The sequence below is a fragment of the Mauremys mutica genome, chromosome 3, assembly GCF_020497125.1.
Source record: "Mauremys mutica isolate MM-2020 ecotype Southern chromosome 3, ASM2049712v1, whole genome shotgun sequence".
NCBI lineage: Eukaryota > Metazoa > Chordata > Testudines > Geoemydidae > Mauremys > Mauremys mutica.
Window position 1 is genome coordinate 190,973,306 of NC_059074.1, and position 21,915 is coordinate 190,995,220.

At 50.8% G+C, this 21,915-nt stretch overlaps 1 protein-coding gene across 13 annotated transcripts in view; it reads left to right on the plus strand.

Moving 5' to 3' along the window:
* LOC123367120 (polyamine-modulated factor 1-binding protein 1-like) overlaps positions 1–21,915 on the plus strand; it is a 102,581-nt gene that overhangs the window by 24,995 nt on the left and 55,671 nt on the right. For 11 of the 13 annotated variants that reach the window (XM_045011159.1, XM_045011161.1, XM_045011160.1 and 8 more), the window contains exons 3-5: positions 15,548–15,654; positions 18,892–18,966; positions 21,211–21,756. In XM_045011159.1, the coding sequence (XP_044867094.1) occupies positions 15,604–15,654; positions 18,892–18,966; positions 21,211–21,756 (672 nt within the window). In that variant the 5' untranslated portion in view covers positions 15,548–15,603. Of the gene's footprint in view, positions 1–15,547; positions 15,655–18,891; positions 18,967–21,210; positions 21,757–21,915 lie in introns of those variants that run through there. The other 2 variants (XM_045011162.1, XM_045011158.1) reach the window with 2 other exon arrangements.

Here is a 21,915-nt window from a genome sequence, read left to right on the forward strand (position 1 = left end):
ATTGTCAGTTTAACTGTTGGTATTTTAAGTTAGATGTACATGGCAGTAACAGTATTCTCATTTGAATGCATGAAAGTCAGACTGTTATCAAGTTTCAGTCTTATTGTATTAGTATCATATAATAGTGATGCCATTCGTTTGGCAGTAGTAAAGTCTGTCAGCCTTTCTGTTATAACCACCAGAGCACAGGGGTTTATAACTAGGGTGGAAAACAAAATTACTCTGATTTATCTGAAAACATGTTCATACAGGAGTGATCATATTTTACTCAGGAGCATTTTGACTTACAAGTGTGTACAAAGTATATTTCAGGTGTTTTTAGAGTGACTTTTAGTGTTGTGAATGGTGCCAGTTTGACCCACACAACAGATAGAACAGAGTAGCTGCAGTGTAAGTTTCACCATATTGCCTTGCCAATGTACCTCAGTCCTGACCCAGAATGAATAGTCTCTGAGTGACAGGTTTCAGAGTAGCAGCCGTGTTAGTCTGTATCTGCAAAAAGAACAGGAGTACTTGTGGCACCTTAAAGACTAACAAATTTATTTGAGCATGAGCTTTCGTGAGCTACAGCCCACTTCTTCGGATGCATAGAATGGAACACACAGACAGGAGATATTTATAGATACAGAGAACATGAAAAGGTGGAAGTATGCATAACAACAGTGGGCAGTTCAGCCTCCATGTTCATTCAGTTCTTTGCCTCTTTGCAGGCTAATTAGTATCACTGCAGTTGTGGTTATATTTTTTGTAATGTAGACATTAGTCTGCTAGAAACACATTTCATATAATAGGCCACCCTGTCAGTAGTCAGACAAGCCATAGTTTGCTGTGGTACCAGTCCCCCAGCTTCCTAAACCCTACCTAATAGGTAAAATCAAGCATTTCACTACCCAGTTAAAGACAAACAAGAGACTTCCTGCAGCCAGAGGGCTAAATCCTAGCCCAGGGGTTGGCAACCTTTCAGAAGTGCTGTGCCGAGTCTTCATTTATTCACTCTAATTTAAGGTTTCATGTACCAGTAATACATTTCAACGTTTTTAGAAGGTCTCTTTCTATAAGTCTATAATATATAACTAAACTATTGTTGTATGTAAAGTAAGTAAGGTTTTAAAAATGTTTAAGATGCTTCATTTAAAATTAAATTAAAATGCAGAGCCTCCCCGGTTCGGTGGTCAGGACCCAGACAGTGTGAGTGCCACTGAAAATCAGCTCATGTGCCGCCTGCGGCGCACGTGCCATAGGTTGCCTACCCCTGTCCTAGCCAGTGATTCCATGAGAGTAGGGAGGTACATCAGCCTGGCAAAATTGTGATGAGATTTTTCATTCAGGCAGAAGTCACCCATCCACCCTTACCATTGTGGTAGTGAAAAGCTAATATTTCACTTACTCATTAAAACAAAAATCAGTCTGGACAGGCTGGGCAAGTAGAATTTTGCAAGGATTTATTGCCATATAACCCAGCTCTACATTAGCCTCACTAATCCTGAACAGTTTGGGAGAAGTGTAGAGCAGCCGGAATCCCTCAGAGAAGAGTGTTGGCTCCTCCCAATACCAGCTCAGCCTGTCACTCACTCCCTATTCTCCATGCAGTGCCCCTGGGGTTACTACAGCAACTCTGTTAAGCTGCCATGGCAGAGAAAGATAAGCAGCAGTCAGATCCCCACACTAGTGGTCCTTTCTCTAGATAGTCTTGTTTCCTTTTATGGGCAGAGGCCATAGTTTGGGTTTATGTCATCCCTTCTCGTGATTCCTTTTAAACCCTGATAATTTCTGACCCTTTCCTGGGTGACAGCTGGAGTAATTGGAGATTAAGGAGCACATGGCTCCTTTAAAGGAGGCTGTTACCCAGCTTTGGAGATTAGCCACCACTCCCCAAATCAGGAGCACTTTGCACATACAGCCTCTTGCTGAGAGGTGGGGCAGAGTTAGAGCATTGCTAACCCCCACCTTTCAAGGATCACGATGACATTGGCCTAAAAATCGTAACAGTTTTTTAAAAAAATACAATTTAGATTTTTTTATATTGGCCTTCTGGTTTTGAGACTTTAGAGTTCATAGGGGTCAAGTTTTCAAGCTTTGTTCCATGACTTCCCCCTGCCCCCCATTAGAGCTGATAGCCTCACCTAATTACATGACTCTGGAAGCTGGGGCTTCAAGAAAAACACCAAATATCACGAGATTTGTGATAAAGTCACAAGAGTTAACAGGGGAGTTACAGACTCAGCACCCCTCCTGCTCCAAAAGGGACAGATTGTGACAGCCACAGAGCAGCCCCAGGGGAAGTGAGGCCCCTTCTGGGACGGCTAGGCACACTATAGCCACAGAACAGGTCTGGGCCCCACACCAAGCAGGCAACAGGGCCAGGTTTTGGTGGTTTTAAATTAGGAACCCAAAAGGATTTTATCAGTGTGGTTTTTAAGTTAAATTTGCCAAACACATGACTGAGTAGCCCACCGGAAGGCTGTCTACATTCTAGGAACTCTATTTAAAAGGAATGATTTCTATTTCCTAGCCAAATATTTAGCATTTTCCCCACTCTGAACCACCAACCCCCCTCCCCAATCCCTCTTAGTCTTCTCTCTGTTATCAGCAAAAACAATGAGGAGTCCTCGTGGCATCTTAGAGACTAACAAATTTATTTGGGCATAAGCTTTGGTGGGCTGTAACCCACTTCATCAGATGTTATCATGTTATCAGTGGCATTAATAAATGTGCCCATAAATATAGCTTTTCTATAGTGGTATATTTGGGGAGAGGTGTCAACTAGCATAACCTGCTTCCTGCACCAAGAGAGCAGCATAGGCCGAACGTCTCTAAGCACACTTATAATATGCTGGGGAATTTCCTAATTAGCCACAGCTGGGTCCAGTTAGACTTCCTTCCAGGTCAGGTTCCCCTACAGTCCTTGTGCTTAGGGCATGTAGCTATGGTCCTTTGTCCTCCTCAGAGACAGGATATTGAATGCTCTCCCTGCTGTTCCCTGTATGGAATAAATATACCTCCAAACAGCGAAGCATAGATCCCAAAAGCAATTTAGGTGATGCAGCACTTAACTTGTAGGTGTCTAGGAATAACAATGGAATCCACAAAGCTTAGGTTCCCTGTACAATAAATGGGGGGGGGGAGGGCGTAGACTGAGAGCACAAAACCAGCATGTTAGGAGGGGAGCTGTCTCAGCTAGCCAAAGGGAGATACCAATGAGAGGTGTGTTTGTGCATGCTAAGCCCATGCCTCTCATGGAATTAGGTGCTGAAGTCCAGGCGATTCACGGCTGGAACCCCTCTCCTGGAGTCAGGTGGCTTAGGCACCTAAGCTGTTTCTTGGGAGATGGAGTTAGGCACTTGCTTAACTCCACACATGATGGCTGGGAGGGAGGCCTCGCTGCTAGCCTGTAGCCCAGTGGTTAGGGCCCTCACCCAGAAAATAGGTCTAATCCCCCAGTTCAATTCCTTCCTCTACCTGCTGAGAATAGGGACTTTACACTGGAGTGTTGAGTGACTCTCATACTGTCTATGGCCCAATTAAGATTTAATTATTCAGTTAAAATGAAAAAGCTTCAACAAAAGAGATTGAGATAATTCAGGCTGCTCAGTAGTTGGAGCACTCACCTGAGAAGTAAAAAGCTCTAGCTGAAATCCCTCTCACCTGCTAGAGGTGGTAAAAGAACTGGGGGCTCCCACATTTGGGGCAGGTACCCTAGCCACTGGGCTATGAGGGAGCACCTGCCCCTTTCCCACAATGTCTGTTTTGTGCAAAGGTGGGGGTGCTCAGAAGCTGTACACTGGACGGGGGCCCGTGGGAAAGATAGGTGAAGGAACACCTATCTTCCCCTGGTTTGTGGATTGCAGTAGAGCTTAGGTGTGAGGTAGGCATCTGGATGCCTAAAGAGAAGCAGCAGAGGAAGAAATATAGGTAGCTGGGAAACTTTTATAGCAGAAATATAGGGTATGTCTACACTGAAATTAAACACCTGTGGCTGGCCTATGTTAACTGACTCAGGGTTTCCAGGCTTGGGCTACAGGGCTGCAAAATTGCAGTGTAGACATTCAGACTTGGGCTGGTGCTTGAGCTCTGGGACCTGCAAGGTGGAAGGGTCTCAAAACCCGGGCTCCAGCCTGAGCCCTAATGTCTACACCACAGTTTTACAGCCCCACAGCTTGAGCCCTGTGAGCCCAAGTCAGCTGACCTGAGCCACCTGCAGGTGTTTAATTGCAATGCAGACACCTACAGGATTGTTATGGATCACAGTGGTGCCTAAAAATGGAACTTCGGTGCCTACATCTGGAGTTTAAGAACCTAAGTACCTTTGCAGATCTGGGCCCTAGTAATATATAGAATCTTAGAAGTGAAATGGGTCCTGTTACAGAGGGCAGTAGGCATCTGCCTGCAGTTATGGAAATCTGCCAAGCACTTTCTAGAATCTGTAGGGGGTTATCTAGAAACCAGTGTAGAGAAGGTTTCTAGACACAAAAGCAACCAAACAAAAAGTCATCAAGGGAATCCAGATTCAGTAAATACTTAAATGAGAGCAATTATTGTAGGATTTAGTGTAGTTATAAGGCAAATTAGATAGATGGAAATTTTTCTAAGAGTCCCTTAAACTGTCAGTAGTGGCCATATGTTTTTCTTATCATTGTAAAAATATCCTACCTTTTCCTTTAAACTATACTGACTCAAGTGAATAGCTGCCACATTCTTGGGTTTCGAGTCTATAAATATATATGTGCTGAAACTGATATATTACTCTCAGTGAGAGCACTCTAAGGGCTTGGCTACACTTGCAAGTTGCAGCGCTGGTGGAGGCTTTCCAGCGCTGCAGTTATTCTCCGTCCACACTTGCAAGGCACATCCAGCGCTGCAACTCCCTGGCTGCAGCGTTGGCTGTGCACCTGGTCGGGTTGGGGTATAAGGAATGCAGCGCTGGTGATCCAGAGCTGCTCATCAGGTGTGGACACACACCGGTGCTTTAATTGGCCTCCAGGGAATAAGGAGATATCCCAGAATTCCTGTTCAGCCACTCTGCTCATCAGTTTGCACTCTACTGCTCTGGCCTCTGGTGACCCGCCCTTTAAATGCCCCGGGAATTTTAAAAATCCCCTTCCTGTTTGCTGCAGCCAGATGTGGAGTGCAATCAGTTAATCTTTCCAGGTGACCATGCCTCCACATGGCAAATGAGCCCCAGCGTGGAGCAATGGCGAGTTGCTGGACCTCATTAGTGTTTGGGGGGAGGAAGCTGTGCAGTCCCAGCTGCGCTCCAGCCGTAGGAATTATGATATCTTTGAGCAGGTATCAAGGTCCATGCTGGATAGGGGCCATGATCGGGACGTGCTGCAATGCAGGGTTAAAGTAAAGGAGCTGCGGAGTGCCTATTACAAAGCCCGCGAGGGAAACCGCCGCTCCAGCGCTGCCCCCACGACCTGCCGTTTTTACAGGGAGATGGACGCGATACTTGGGGGTGACCCCACTGCCAATCCGAGGACCATGATGGACACTTCGGAGCAGGGTGGGGGACAGGAGCAGCAGGAGGAGGAGGAGGAGGCGGGGTGTGTGTGGAGGAAACCGCGAGTGAAGCTACTGGGATGGGGGAAGACACCCCAGAGTCCCAGGAGGCATGCAGCCAGGAGCTCTTCTCAAGCCAGGAGGAAGGTAGCCAATCGCAGCAGCCAGCAGTTGCTGAAGGACAAGCAGAGGAGTGGGTTACCAGTAAGTGGCTTTTATTTTCAGAGTGGAAATGTTTCGGGAGAGGAGGGTGGGTTAGGGCTGCATGCATGCATGCCTAGATGTGGAATAGCCCATTGATGTGGTCTATCACGTCGCGGTAATCGGCTGCAGTAATCTCCTCAAAAGTTTCAGCCAGAGCGTGGGCAATGTGCCTGTGCAGGTTTATAGGGAGAGCCACTGTGGTCCTTGTCCCAGTCAGGCTAACGCGTCCACGCCACTGTGCTGCGAGGGGTGGGGGGGACCATTGCTGCACACAGGCAAGCTGCATAGGGGCCAGGGTGGAATCCGCATTGCTGTAGAAGACCTTCCCGCTCTTCCCTGGTGACCCGCAGCAGGGAGATATCTTCCAGGAGTAACTCCTGTGGAAAATGTTGGGAGACTGTTTAGTGCAGATCCCCCCTGCAGCTGTTTGCTGTCCCCAACGCACAGAAACCCCTGCACAGCCCTGAAGCACCCAGTACCCCTTACTCACCATTTCGTGGCTCCTGTTGTGTTATGTGTGCTCTTATTTGGTATGGGAAAAGTATGCTAAAGTGAAGACTGTAAACTCCTTCAGTGTGTGGGAATTACTGTCTGGATGAGATAATTAACAATGCTACCCTGTTAACTGTTGCCATTTTTGCCTTCCAAAAGTGACCTTGACTGCTGGACTGCCCAGATCTACCACAGCACAGAGACTACAGAATCTGAGGAAAAAGCCGTGAAAAACCAAGGAAGACATGCTGAAAACAGTTATTAATCACTTTGCTCGAGAGAGTAAACACCTGCAGGAGTGGAGAGAAAGGGAAAGCAGCATCCACCAGAGACATTGGCGGAGAAACGCTTTGGCAAAGAGGAAAAGCACAAACCAGCTGCTAGGCATCCTGGCGCGCCAAGCGGACTCTCTCCAGGCACTCGTAGCCATGCAGGCAGAGCAGTCCCGTACTGCCCCACAGCCCCCCCCCCGTCCCAAATTTTATTCTCTTCTGCCCCAATGTCAGCTCCAAACCCCCTTCCCCAGCATCCAGGTTCTTACCACCACCAGCTGCCTCCAACACCTGTACGTTCACCAACCAGCCCTGAGAACTACGACCCTTACCCTCTGCACTCAACCCCCATCACCATGCAGTTTATGCACCCTGAAGTGCAGCAGCCATTGCACAGCACTGCAGACAGGACATATGCAAACTTGTGACTGTACAGTTCACCAACCCACCCCCCTGACCTTTTAGGTTCCTGAAATGTTGTGTGTCTGTCAGTGACGTTTTTTTCTTTTCAATAAAATAAATCTTGGCTTTGAAAACAGTCTTTATTATTGCAGATAGTGAAAGATACCTTATCCCAGTAAAGAAACAGTCACTGCAAATCATGTTAGGGATAATAGAATCCTAACATTGTAACCACTGCACTTCACTCCCATGCAAGGCAGCAAACATTACTGTTGGCTTTCAGCCTCAAATTCTTCCCTCAAGGCATCCCTAATCCTTGTAGCCCTGTGCTGGGCCTCTCTAATAGTCCTGCTCTCTGACTGTGCAAATTCAGCCTCCAGGACTTGAACCTCGGTGGTCCATGCCTGACTGAATGTTTCACCCTTCCCTTCACAAATATTATGGAGGGTACAGCATGCGGATATAACCACGGGGATGCTGCTTTCCCCCAGGTCTAGCTTCCCATACAGTGACCTCCAGCGGGCTTTTAAACGCCCAAAAGCACACTCCACAGTCATTTGGCACCGGCTCAGCCTGTAGTTGAACCGGTCCTTGCTCCTGTCAAACTTCCCTGTATAGGGTTTCATGAGCCAAGGCAGTAACGGGTAAGCGGGGTCTCCAAGGATCACAATGGACATTTCGATGTCCCCTACTGTGATCTTCCTGTCTGGGAAATAGGTCCCTGCTTGCATCTTCCTGAACAGGCCACTGTTCCGAAAGATGCGTGCATCATGCACCTTTCCAGGCCAGCCTGTGTAAATGTCAATGAAACGCCCACGGTGATCCACAAGCGCCTGGAGAACCATAGAGAAATACCCCTTCCGATTAAAGTACTCTGATGCTAGGTGGGGGGGTGCCAGAATAGGAATATGCGTCCCATCTATCGCCCCTCCATAGTTAGGGAAACCCATTTGTGCAAAGCCATCCACAATGTCCTGCATGTTCCCCAGAGTCACGGTCCTTCTTAGCAGGATGCGATTAATTGCCGTGCAAACTTGCATCAACACGATTCCAACGGTCGACTTTCCCACTCCAAACTGGTTCCCGACCGACCGGTAGCTGTCTGGAGTTGCCAGCTTCCAGATAGCAATAGCCACCCGCTTTTCCACCGTCAGGGCAGCTCTCAATCTCGTGTCCTTGCACCGTAGGGTGGGGGCGAGCTCAGCACACAGTCCCATGAAAGTGGCTTTTCTCATACGAAAGTTCTGCAGCCACTGCTCGTCATCCCAGACTTCCATGACGATGTGATCCCACCACTCAGTGCTTGTTTCCCGAGCCCAAAAGCGGCGTTCAACGGTGCTGAGCATTTCCGTGAATGCCACAAGCACTGTAGTGTCACACGCGGCAGGCGACTCGATATCATCGTCGGACTCCTCACTGTCACTTTGGAGCTGAAGGAATAGCTCAACTGCCAAACGTGTTGTGCTGGCGACACTCATCAGCACAGTCCTCAGCAGCTCGGGCTCCATTTCCCACAGAAATCGCGATTCACAGACAGAGAGTAAAAAACAGAAAGAGACTCACAATGGCGCCAAATGTGGCCGGAAAAACTGTGAATGCTGGGATGTGAAGCGATGCACCATGGGGCGTTGGGACAGGAAGCAGAATGACCCGCACCCTTCTGTCCCCTTCCCACATCCCACAGCGCCAAAATGGGACGAGGTGCTCTGTGGGATAGCTGCCCACAATGCACCTCTCAATACAGCGCTGCAAATGCTGCAAGTGTGGCCACACTGCAGCGCTGGTAGCTGTCAGTGTGGCCACACACCAGCGCTGGCCCTGCACAGCTGCACGACCAGCGCTGTAACTCCCAGCGCTGCAACTTGCAAGTGTAGCCAAGCCCTAATAATGTCAGTGTTTTAACCTCATTCATCCTCCAACAGTCTGTACCATATGTCATCTCAGCCAGGGCCGTCCTTACCCATACGCAAAGTACCCAGCTGCGTAGGGCACCAGGAAACTTGGGGCACCACATTTCCTGGTGCCCTGCGCAGCTGCATGCTGCTCCACCCCCTGCCCCGCCTCTTCCCCAGTCCTCCCACCCCACCTCTGCCTGCCCCGCTCCGCCCCAGCCCCGTTCCCACTCCTCCCCTTCCCCAAAGCCCCCGCCCTACTCTGCCCCAGTCCCACCTCTTCCCACCCCTGAGGACTGCAGCAGAGCCGGGCCTGCATGCACCGGCGGCAGGAAGTGCAGGGACCCGACCCCAGCCACGCCACCGGTGAGTGCTGGGGGGTGGTTCCTCCCTGCCCCCCAAGCCAGTCTCCGTCCCCCCCGTTGAGGCCTGCCCCCCCTATGGAGGGGGGCTGCGTAGGGCCCCAGAATAGCTAGGGATGACTCTCATCTCAACTATAAACTACAGAAACATTGGCTAAGTTCATTGAAATAAATGATACTGCACCCACTTACTCCAGCAGTGAATTTGGCTCATCATTTTTGATCAGTGTTCTTCCTGGCAGATAGTCTGTTGTGAGTGTCTTCAGCAGGAGTAGATGTTGAAGCAATCTTTTCTTACAGCATTTTAAAATGATATTTTAGATTGTCCTGTAAGTGGTTTTTTATATATTTTGTTCTCCCAGCAGAGTGTCAGTGGATTTTGGCATTTAAATCTTGTCTATTTCAGTTTGTGATATTGTACAGGCCAGGAAGGTCAAACATTTAAGCAAAACATTTTAATAATCAATTTTTAGCAAAGGCTGTGGAAAAGATACTAATACCCTATCCAGTCTTTTCACTTCATTCCTAGAGGCAGCAGGGTCTATTGTTTAACTTATATTATGGTAGTGCCTAGAGGCCTCAGCTGGCTTGGGGCTTCATTTTACTAGGCACAGTACATACACATAATAAATGACAGCTCCTGCCCCCAAAGAACTAACAAGCTAAAATACCTAGTGATTAGAACAGACACGGTGGAATTCTAGATTCTTATGCCTTAATCTGCAGTTGAGTTGCTGTGTGATGTTCAGCAAATTACTTAGGCCCAGATACACAAAGGTACATAGGTGCCTAAGTTCCAATTTTAGGCACCACTGTGATTCACAAAACCCCTGCTCGACCGCCACCTATTCCTGTAGGAACCTAAATTCACTTGGAGCCAAAATGCCCACTGTAAAAATTTCCTAGCCATCTAAGTTTTTCCAGGCGTGCACATGTTACTGCCTTACTCCAAGCATCTGGAAGCTCATCTCCCTTCTAAGTCTCCAAGCAATCCATGAACCAGGGGAGGATGGATGCTCCTGCGCCTACCGTATCCTTGGGGCCCAATACAGTAGGTGTACTTGGAGGCACCTCTCAGGAGCAACACTACGATCCACAAAGCCTGAGTTTGGCCTAGGCTCCCTAGCCAATGCATGTGTTGAGAGAGGTGCCTAAGAATGCGACCCACAAAAGCTAACATGCTAGGTCGGGAGCCAATGACAGGAATATGCGCTAAGTCCCTCCCCTCTCTCAGAGGTAGGCGCCTAAGTTCAGGCTGCAGGGAGGTGCCTGTCTCTGCTAGCAATCCACAAATGGAATCTAATCAACTGGAGCCAGGTGACTTAGGCACCCAAGCTGCTGCTTGTGGGAATGAGTTTGGTGCCTGCCTTACTCTTCACAAAATGGCTGGAGGAGGAGGTGGTGCCTACCTTGTAACTTTTAACCTGAAGACTAGAGCAAGCGCCTGGGGTGTGGAAGACCCAGCTCCAATTCCCCTCTCTCTGCCAGAGGTGGACAAAGGATTTGAATAGGGGTCTCCCACTTCTCAGGAGAGTGCTCTAAACTCTGATTCTGTGGTTTGTACATGTTGTTTTTGTTGTGCAAAAAGCAAGAGACGGCATCTACCCTAAAAGCCCTATATTGTATAAACTTTAGGACTCCCTGAAAAGCCCATCATTGTCAGTCTTAAGGTAAAGGAGCTACTACAAAGTGACAGGTGACATTGCCTTCCCCTCAACCACTGAGTGCACTTGTGATTTGAAGTACTCCATCTCCAGATCTGGGTCAGTTGTGTGCTAGTAGTTGAATTTACCTCATGAATAGGGCCGTACCAAATTCAAGGCCATGAAAAATGCGTCACGGACCGTGAAATCTGGTCTTTTGTGTGCTTTTACCCTATACTGGGGTCAGCAACCTTTGGCACACGGCTTGCCAGGATAAGCACCCTGGTGGGCTGGGCCAGTTTATCTGCCGCATCCGCAGGTTTGGCCAATCATGGCTCCCACTGGCTGCAGTTCGCCGCTCTGGGCCAATGGGGGTGGCGGGAAGTCGCGGCCAGCACATCCCTTGCCCGCGTCGCTTCCCGCCGCCCCCATTGGCCTGGGACGTCGAACTGCGGCCAGTGGGATCCGCGATTGGCTGAACCTGCGGACACGACAGGTAAACAAACTGGCCCGGCCTGCCAGGGTGCTTACCCTGGCGAGCCGCATGCCGAAGGTTGCCGACCCCTGCCCTATACTATACTATATTTCACAGGGGAGCATAGGCGGCAGGTTTGTATAATTTTTGGTGATGCCCAAAATGGTGGTGCCTCCCCCCGCCGACTCTCGCCCTGTGAGCCGATATAAAATGAAGCTACAGCGCGTCGGCACCACAAGATTACAAGGGTCAATTAAAAGTGGAAAGTCAGAAGTAGCGCTTGCCTGCTTCAATATATGGTATTATATTTTGTTGCACCTGTTGTGACAAAGTGGGAATGTTCTTAATGTTTTCTCTGAATACTGTATGGGTGCCTCAGTTTCCCCTGCAAGGTGCCAACTGAAGGTGCTGGGGACAAAGAGATCAGAAGAGATCCAGAAGAGACACAAAGGCTAGAGGAGGGAGTGTCAGTTTGGAGCTGGCTGGGGAAATGGGGAGAGGCCCAGAACTTGGGTCTAGGCTCCCCACCCTCCAAGATGGACCTGACTGAGGGGTCCTGTTTTCTGTACCTACAAGCTTTGTTTTAGACTGTGATCCTGTCGTCTAATAAACCTTCCGTTTTACCAGCTGGCTGAGAGTCACGTCTGACTGCAGAGTTGGGGTGCAGGGACCTCAGGTTGCCCCAGGACCTGCCTGGGCAGACTCGCTGCGGAAAGTGCACAGTGTGGAAGGGCATGCTGAATGCTCCGAGGTCAGACCCAGGAAGGTGAAGCTTCTTGCTCTGGAGACAGTATGCTCAGAGAGAGGAGGCTCCCCCAGAGTCCTGACTGGCTTTGTATGGAGTAGTACCAAAGCATCCCTGCATCCCCTTCCGCACCATGCGCTTCCCGGAAGTCCACACAGGCACTGGCGCTCTCTCCTCTGGCCTGTCTCTTTTCCAGGCATTAGGAAGCCACCTGATCTCTTTGTTCTCCAACACCTTCAGTTGGCACCTTGCAGGAGAGTGACCCAGGCCATCAGTTGCCCGGAGACAGGGTTTCAGCCATTTTCTGTGCAGATGGCATCACACTGGCACTCTAGGACTCTACAACAATCACACACCCTTATCCCACCATCTAGATCCTTGAGAAATGCATAGGGGAAACTGAGGCACCCACACAGTATTCAGAGAAAACATTAAGAACATTCCCACTTTGTAACACCTGTATACTTTAAAGCAGGGGTCCCCAACCTTTTCAGGACCAGGGACCGGTCATGCCTGCGGAGGGAGCGCTCGTCCCGCGGCTCGGGTAGACCTCCCACAGGCACGCCTGCGGGAGGTCCACCGGCTCCGGTTGAGCTGCCGCAGGCGCGCGGCTCAGCTGGACCGCCCGCAGGCATGCCTGCGGCAGCTCAACCAGAGCCGGTGGACCTCCCGCAGGCGTGCCTGCGGGCGGTCCAGCTGAGCCGCGCGACCAGCGAACCGTCCGCAGTCATGCCGGCGGGAGGTCCACCGGAGCCCCGGGAGCAGCGGACCTCCCGCAGGCATGACTGCGGAGGGAGCGCTCATCCCGCGGCTCGGGTAGACCTCCCGCAGACACGCCTGCGGGAGGTCCACTGGGTCGGTTCGGGCCCGGTTTGTAAGAGGCCGCGGACCGGTACCGGGCCGCGGACCGGGGGTTGGGGATCCCTGCTTTAAAGGGTGTAAAATAATCAAGTATTGTGCTAAACACAATGATGCTCCAAACTGACCACAAAATTTAAGTTGCACGTTTTTCCCCTCAAGTGAGGGCTCTGGGGTGGGGCTGGGGATGAGGGGTTCACAGTGCAGGAGAGTGCTCAGGGTTGAGGTGCTGGGGGCGCAGGCTCTGGGGTGGGGCAGGGCTGGGGATAAGGAACTTGGGATGCAGACAGGCTGCCTCAGGGCTAGGGCCAGAGAGGACTCTCCCCCCTCCTTACTGGCAGCAGCAAGCTCCAGGAGAGGGACCCCTCCTCTCTCCACCCCCCCCCCCCCGCAGCACTCTCACTCTGCACCACAGTCACTGCACATGCTCCTAGGGACTCTCTCAGGTCCAGAAAGCCCACTCGCCTCCCCTGTGGTGGGTACCGTGGTGGGGGGTTGCCATCATGTGTGGCCTCCCCACCCCTGCTGCTGCCCCTGGGTGCCGGGGGGGGGGGCGTGGGAGAGAGCTCCCAAGCACGTGTGTGCCTCCTTCCCTCTCCTCTCTCTCCCTCTTCCCCTCCCCCGGTGCTCCAAGAGGCTGCCTGCCGCTGATCTCTATAGCCTTAGGCAGAAGCAGCACAAACAAGGGAGAGAGTCACTGGCTGTTTTCTTTCAGGCAGGGAAGCTCCGAGGCGGGGGCAGGGGAGAAACCCAGCTCCAGCTATTGGTGGAGCAGAGCCCCCAGCCTTGAATATTCCTGGTGCTTGAGCACCTCGAGCCCATATAAGCTGCCACCCCTGCAGGGGAGACCAACGTTTCTCAAATTGGGGGTCCTGACCCAAAAGGGAGTTGTGGGTCAGTTGCAAGGTTATTTTAAGGGGGTCGCGGTATTGCTACTCTTACTCTGTGCTGACTTCAGAGCTGGGTGTCTGGAGAGCGGTGGTTGTTGTCCGGGCACCCAGCTCTGAAGGCAACGTCCCACCAGCAGCGCAGAAGTAAGGGTAGCAGTACCATACTATGCCACACTTAAATTTATTATTTTTAAAATCCTGACTGTGAAATTGACCAAAATGGCTTGTGAATTTGGTAGGGCCCTACTCATGAATACTACTGCTGTTATTTTTAATGGGGATTGTAATCGGTTGGTCGGGGCTCGACCCTCCAGCGGACAGGAGGGGAGCCGCACCGACTCACTTCTGTTCGCCTGCTAGCCTTTAGGAGTCACGGGGAACGACGTTAGGTCGCCGGGCCCTCTGGTGCTGGGGCTAGGCAAAGAGCAGTACAAATAGGCCCAGGCCCTCTGGAGCAGGGGCTGGGCAAACAGTAGTTCAGATAGGCCCAGGCCCTCTGGAGCAGGGGCTGGGCAAACAATAGTTCAGATAGGCCCAGGCCCTCTGGAGCAGGGGCTGGGCAAACAATAGTTCAGATAGGCCCAGGCCCTCTGGAGCAGGGGCTGGGCAAACAATAGTTCAGATAGGCCCAGGCCCTCTGGAGCAGGGGCTGGGCAAACAGTAGTTCAGATAGGCCCAGGCCCTCTGGAGCAGGGGCTGGGCAAACAGTAGTTCAGATAGGCCCAGGCCCTCTGGAGCAGGGGCTGGGCAAACAACAGTTCAAATAGGCCCAGGCCCTCTGGAGCAGGGGCTGGGCAAACAACAGTTCAAATAGGCCCAGGCCCTCTGGAGCAGTAGTTCAAATAGTAGTTCAAATAGGCCCAAGCCCTAGATCAGGGCGGGGCAGCAAACAATAGCTCAGGGGGCGCAGATCCTCGCAGCAGGAGCTGAGCAGCCACAGGCAAGTGCAGGCTTCTAGGCTTCAGCGCTGAGGTGAGGGGGGAGACTGCCACCCGTGAGTGGGGTGGCAGGGGGGGACACAGGTCCACCCACTCCACTGTGTCCCAGCCCGGGGCCCTAGCAGCGGCGTGGATCCGCTGCAGTCAGTGGGGATCCTGGCCGCAACACACTGACATGGGCACATCAGTGCCCTCAGCCGGACAGGGGTCGGCTACCCCCGGGCTACACTCCATCTCCCCCTCAGGGCCTACCTCGTCCGTCGTAGCCGGTTCCGGCCAGTCTGTTTGCATCGGCTCCGGCGGAGGGCTTGGCGGCAGGTCCAGCAGCTCCTCCGGGAAGTTGGGCCAGGGCTGTTCGGGCGGCTCCTCCGGGTAACAGCAAGGCCGAGGGGGCTCCTCGTCGTAGCGGGCGCTCGGCAAGCCTGGGGGCTCCTCCCAGTACCAGCTCCGGGGAGGTTCCGGTGGCTCCTCCTCGTAACGGGCGCGGGGGAGCTCCGGCCAGGCAGGGCAGCTACCTGGGGCCGAGGAGGGCTCCCACCCTGGAGCTCCCGCAGGCACGTCTGCTCTCGGCGGTGGCTGGCTCCTGACTGAGCTTGGGCGCGCTCCTTTTCTACTTCCTGCCCCGCCCCTTGACTTCCGGGGGGTGGGGACTGGGGTTGGAAGTTCCGCCCACTGCGGTGTTGGCAGGGCAGCTCCCTCTGCTGGGCAGGAGGGGAGCCACACCGACTCACTACAGGGATATTGCATGTAATTCCTTGTGCATCAGAATTATTGGATGGGATTTGAAAAGTGCATAAGTGACTGAAAATCCCACTGAAATATCATAAAATATGTTTACCAACAACATCAAAGCTCACACAGATCTTTGTTTTCAGCTATTGCTCTTCATCATTTCCTATGGGCATGGAGTTTTGCTAGTAGAGCGGAACGTATGAAAAGTCAAGCTATGAAAACCACCTTGATGCAAGATAGCGCTTACCAGGTATAATTTTTTTTTCTTGGCAGTGATTTGCAGCAGGTCTTAAAAATCCACGTGCTCATGGTGAAAGGAGGCTTTCTTGGGTAAATCTGATCAATTTCTGTGGAAAGTAAATTTTCATTTGAAAAAATGGGTCTCTTCTCCCCCCAGGCCCCACTAGTCTTACACTGACTACCAGTGGCCTTATTTCTGATTTAAAATAGCATAAACAAGAAGTGAAGCAGGCCTCACATTTCTAACCATTATAAACATGAACCGCAAGTAAACTGATACAGTGCTGTCTTCCTAAGTCTGCAAATGTACAGTCCAAGTGCAGTGTTTCTGTTGTTGCTCAGAGCTTTCCCAAGATGCAGCACAGTAAAAGCTAATCACTCTGGTCATTTGTGTCTGTTGCTATTCAGAATCCTGTGGGCAGTTGTGAAAGTGGCAAGAATTAAAGTTAACTCCACCCTAATGCTGCTGGGGAATGCTGTGAGCCTAAGTAGGCAATGGAGCTATTCACTGAGAGGGATTACTCAAAAACAAAGATATAGTTAGAGTAGTGGAGACCCCATCCAACCAAGGATTCTCAGGGTACTTCTTCACTACCCGCCATATCGGCGGGTAGCCATCGATTTCTCGGAGTTCGATATATCGCGTCTCATCTAGACGCGATATATCGAACTCCGAACGCGCTCCCGTCGACTCTGGAACTCCACCACCGCGAACAGCGGTGGCGGAGTTGGCGGGGGAGCCGCGGACGTCGATCCCGCGCCGTGAGGACGGGTAAGTAATTCGAACTAAGGTACTTCGACTTCAACTACGCTATTCGCGTAGCTGAAGTTGCGTACCTTAGATTGAACCCCCCCCCCCAGTGTAGACCAGGCCTCAGAGAGTTTCACATTTATCTGACATCTAGTAGCTAGAGACTGATATGAAAGAGCCAATAAAAAGGGGCCAGAGACAGCATTTTGGTAGAAATTCCAGCATCCTCCTCTTGCCTGGCAGCTGTGGGGAGATTGGTCTCTTACCACAGTATTACCCCTGGCCAATTCCCACCCATTCATCCTTTGTACAGGCCAGTAGCTAGCAAGTGTAATTCTCGGACTAGTAGGTGTCTGGTAATATTTCCAAGCCCTTCAGGTGAGAATATGGGTGGATGCATGGAGAAGTGTGAGGGTGAGCAAGAGTGGGGGGATGAGATGGGCTACCATAAGAGAGGTAAGGTATTTAGAGCACAGGCACTGACTTATTTTTCCTGGTGAGTGCCCCACCCCAAGGCCCTTGCTCCGCCTCTTCCCCCACGGCCCTTCTCTCGCTCCGCCTCTTCCCACTCTGCCCCCAAAGCCCTGCCCTCGCTCCACCTCTTCCTGCTCCCTCTCCGCCCCCGAGGCCCTGCCCTCGCTCCACCTCCTCCTGCTCCCTCTCCGCCCCCGAGGCCCTGCCCTCGCTCCACCTCTTCCTGCTCCCTCTCCGCCCCCGAGGCCCTGCCCTCACTCCTCCTCCTCCTGCTCCCTCTCCGCCCCCGAGGCCCTGCCCTCGCTCCGCCTCCTCCTGCTCCCTCTCCGCCCCCGAGGCCCTGCCCTCACTCCTCCTCCTCCTGCTCCCTCTCCGCCCCCGAGGCCCTGCCCTCGCTCTGCCTCCTCCTGCTCCCTCTCTGTCCCCGAGGCCCTGCCCTCGCTCCACCTCCTCCTGTTCCCTCTCCGCCCCCGAGGCCCGGCCCTCGCTCCGCCTCCTCCTGTTCCCTCTCCGCCCCCGAGGCCCTGCCCTCGCTCCTCCTCCTCCTGTTCCCTCTCCGCCCCCGAGGCCCTGCCCTCGCTCCACCTCTCCCTGCTCCCTCTCCGCCCCCGAGGCCCTGCCCTCGCTCCTCCTCCTCCTGTTCCCTCTCCGCCCCCGAGGCCCTGCCCTCGCTCCACCTCTCCCTGCTCCCTCTCCGCCCCCGAGGCCCTGCCCTCGCTCCTCCTCCTCCTGTTCCCTCTCTGTCCCCGAGGCCCTGCCCTCGCTCCACCTCCTCCTGCTCCCTCTCTGTCCCCGGGGCCCTGCCCTCGCTCCTCCTCCTCCTGTTCCCTCTCCGTCCCCGAGGCCCTGCCCTCGCTCCACCTCAACCTGCTCCCTCTCCGCCCCCGAGGCCCTGCCCTCGCTCCGCCTCCTCCTGCTCCCTCTCCGTCCCCGAGGCCCGGCCCTCGCTCCGCCTCCTCCTGCTCCCTCTCCGTCCCCGAGGCCCGGCCCTTGCTCCGCCTCCTCCTGCTCTCTCTCTGTCCCCGAGGCCCTGCCCTTGCTCCACCTCCTCCTGCTCCCTCTCCGTCCCCGAGGCCCTGCCCTCGCTCCACCTCCTCCTGCTCCCTCTCCGTCCCCGAGGCCCGGCCCTCGCTCCGCCTCCTCCTGCTCCCTCTCCGCCCCCGAGGCCCTGCCCTCGCTCCACCTCCTCCTGCTCCCTCTCCGTCCCCGAGGCCCTGCCCTCGCTCCACCTCCTCCTGCTCCCTCTCCGTCCCCGAGGCCCTGCCCTCGCTCTGCCTCCTCCTGTTCCCTCTCCGCCCCCGAGGCCCTGCCCTCGCTCCACCTCTTCCCCCACGGCCCTGCCCTCGCTCCACCCCCTCCTGCTCCCTCTCCGCCCCCAAAGCCCTGCCCTCGCTCCGCCTCCTCCTGTTCCCTCTCCGCCCCCGAGGCCCTGCCCTCGCTCCGCCTCCTCCTGCTCCCTCTCCGCCCCCGAGGCCCTGCCCTTGCTCTGCCTCTTCCTGCCCCTGCTCCGCCCTCTCCTGAGGCCCCTCTGTCATTTCATCTCTTCCCACCCCCACTCCACCTCCTCCCTGATGCCTAATAATTGAAAAACATTGATACAGTTCAGTTCTATTGTTGTATTAATTTAATTATGTTGGTAAGAGTGACAGTAACAACATGTACAAAAATAAAAGCTGTACATATAATTGATTTAGCTGAATCTTATTTCAAAACTGTGATGAAGGGTGTGTGTGAAACTTTCTGAACGTAGCTTCCTGGTGAATTAGAACACTTTTCTAATGACAGTCTGTCTCTAAAATGTGGCCTGTATCTAAGAGTTACTCTTTACATGAAGTGGGTCAGATTTTTGTATTTCAGTTCAGAACTCGAAGTGCTTTATGAAACATTTTTTACCAACTTTACTAGTAGCAGCAGATCTTAGCTATAGAAAATACATATAAACTGGTTCAATAAAACAGGTTTGTTTGTATTAGTATGGTGAAAAGCTTTGTTGATCTTTTGCTATTTCTATTTTAATTGAAGACACTCTGTGCACTTTCTGCTCAGAAGAATCCCAGGAAAAAAAGTGGATTATTTGAGACTACAAGTGCAAGAAAGGTAAAGCCAAAGCATTTGCTACTAGACCAGTTACAACTGCATTCAAGTTGAACATGTTTTCTCTACTTCCTGGTGCTTAAAACTTTGGGCCTAGTTTTTACCTTTTACTTGCACTGGATTTACTTTAATGTAATGTGAAATTATTCCTGAATTATATTAGTGCAAATGGTAGCAGAATCAGCCCTGTAGGGTTAAGACCAAGTTGAAGGTGGTGGAAAACCACACAGGTTAAGTAAGTGTGTGTAAAAATTATTTTGACACTTTTATTTGTCTTTCTTATGTGGCTCTTCTTCTTTCATCTTGGATGCCTAGTATTTCCGTAATTATCTGCACCTAAAAAAAATAGTTTTTTTTCCCCATGCTGTTTTATTCCTTTGATCTATTGATCTGGAAAGGGCTATAAGGCTCACTGTTTCTGCCGTTTTGTTGTGCTATTTTGGCTGAGGTTGGAATCTTTGTCAGCGAATTATTTCACTCCCTTTTCTCAGTCCTATTTATACCTCTTAGAGGGACACTGTCAGCTTGAAAAAAATCTCACTTCTGTCTGAAAACTTTTTACCTGCTATTATTTTAGTTAGCACCAAAGGTTATTATAGCAAAATATGAGATCTTTCTTCCAGCTTGATTACTTTGTGCATTTGACAGCACTTGGTGTACAGTCTTTTTCACTATTTCCTTGTATAGCTAGTCAGGTTCCGTTGTTTGTGTGGGCTTTTCATACAGCATCAGGGGAAGGAAAAAAGGTAAGAAAATGTGATTTTTAAAATCACAGAATTGTCAAGGGGACTCAGGGGCAGTTGTAGTCCAGTAACTGAAATGACTGTACACTGAATTCCATTTTCTAAATGGACTAGTTTTCAGGTAGACAGTGTTACTTTAAAATTACTAAGAGGGTCTGGTTCTCCAGAGCTCTGCACTGTGAATAGTCATTTACACCTGTGTAAAGTGACTATAAAACAATAACAAATCAGAATGGTAGCAGTTTACACCTACAATAAAGCAGCTATAAGGACTTCCACAAGGAATATCTGGGAGCCTTTGGTGCCTGAAGCATGTTGGGTGCAGATTGAGATGAGGTGGTCATGACTCCAGCTGTTCTTGGGTGGCACAGCCCTGTAGGGGCCATTGCAGTTGCAGTGCAAGTTAGGACAACCCTTAAGGCTGCTCTAAACTGTGCGTGACTTGGTCTAACCCCCAACAACCCCAGAATAGGGAAGGTGCATTGGCTTCCCCCAGACTGAGCACTAGCACGGGGATGAATTGGAGCTAATGCTTCAAGATCTATGGATGAAAAGCACTGTATAAGAGTTAGATGTCATTATTATAGCTATGAATGGGTGTGAATGATTACACAAGGTGCAAAGTAATTGAGAATCAAGCCATAATTTTTAAAACTTGGAATACAACTGTAAGTAGAGAGAGTCTGCAAATGAGAATTTCAACCCGGTGAGTATCTATCAATGTACTATGGAATTCAGTGCCACTACTATATAAATAATAAATCTAGGGAAGAATTCTGTACCTGCCAAATCCTGCATTTCTTAGTCATTCCTTACTTCAGCGAAATTCCCATTAACATCATGGTAGGCAGAGTGGTTCAGTGGTCAGAGCCCTAGTTGGCGAACCAGGAGAGCTGGAGTGGTATTTTCAAAAGCGCTTACATGATTTATGATTACAAGTCACTTAGGAATTTCTGAAATTTCTATAACTTGGTTTTATTCTTGGTCGAGATATAGGGTGACCAGATAGCAAGTGTGAAAAGTCAGGATGGGGATGAGGGGTAATAAGCACTTATGTAAGACAAAGCCCCAAATATCGGGACTGTCCCTATAAAATCGGGACATCTGGTCACCCTATCTAGTTACTAACTTGGTGTGTAAATTTGAGCAAGTCACTCAGCTTCTCTGTGCATCAGTTTCCTTATTTGTAAAATGAGAATAATAATGCTTACTTTGCTTAATAAAATACTTGGAGATTTATGAATGCTAAAGGCTTCACATCATGGTAGTAACCTCCTTAGGAATATCTCCACAATTCAGTACTTAGAGATCTTATTTATTGTTCTGTGCCTACAAATGGAGATTGGAGGAGAATGCAAGAATGCAACAAAAAAATTAACTATGAATTAACGATGCTTTGATGATATCTTGAAACAATCATGCTGTTTTGTTTCTTTAGATATAGTACAGTTGACTTAACTATTATTTTTTGAGAAAGTAATACAATTAAAAATGGGTCCCACAGCTGCAGACTTCCTTTCCTCCTATTCACTTCAGTCTCAGTACCCCCTCCAGATCTATGTACAAAAGCTTCAAGGATCATGTATCAAACCTAGATGTTTCCAGAGACATCCGGGGGCAGAAAGTCAACCTACCTCAGGTGGAGAAGCCATCGGAGAAAATTTCAGCACCCATCCAGTCTGTTACTGCTGTGAATAAAAGTAAAGTAACAACAGACCACAGTCGATACCTCAGGGCTCGCTCAAACACTTTAGTAGTGCCTTTTCTTAGTACTAGAGAGATTAAACTGGAAAACAAATCCAGGTTAGATTTGCCGTCTTCAAAGGTAGCATCAGAAGGACTGTCAGCCGAGACACACAAAGTTCCAGAGTGTCCAAATTGCAAAAAGGAAAGGAGGATCCAAAATGAGTACGACAAGTTCATTTTGCAGTCAAAGAGGGACAAGGAGGCCTTGCAGAAGACGATTGTGAAGCTAGAAGCTGAGCTGAAAAGATATGAAGAGCATCATAAACCAGCTCAAAGACAAGAGAGTGAAGTAACTGGCTCTGTGGTAAGTCAAAGATACCTGCCTTTTAATATGACTTCAGAGGAGTGTGCTTCTGTTATTCCCTGTGCTGCATATCAGTGTGCATATGTGGATCAGAGGGCATTGCAAGGAAGGAGGGAACTTTAAACAGAACCAACACTATTCAGTTCCAGATAGAATCAT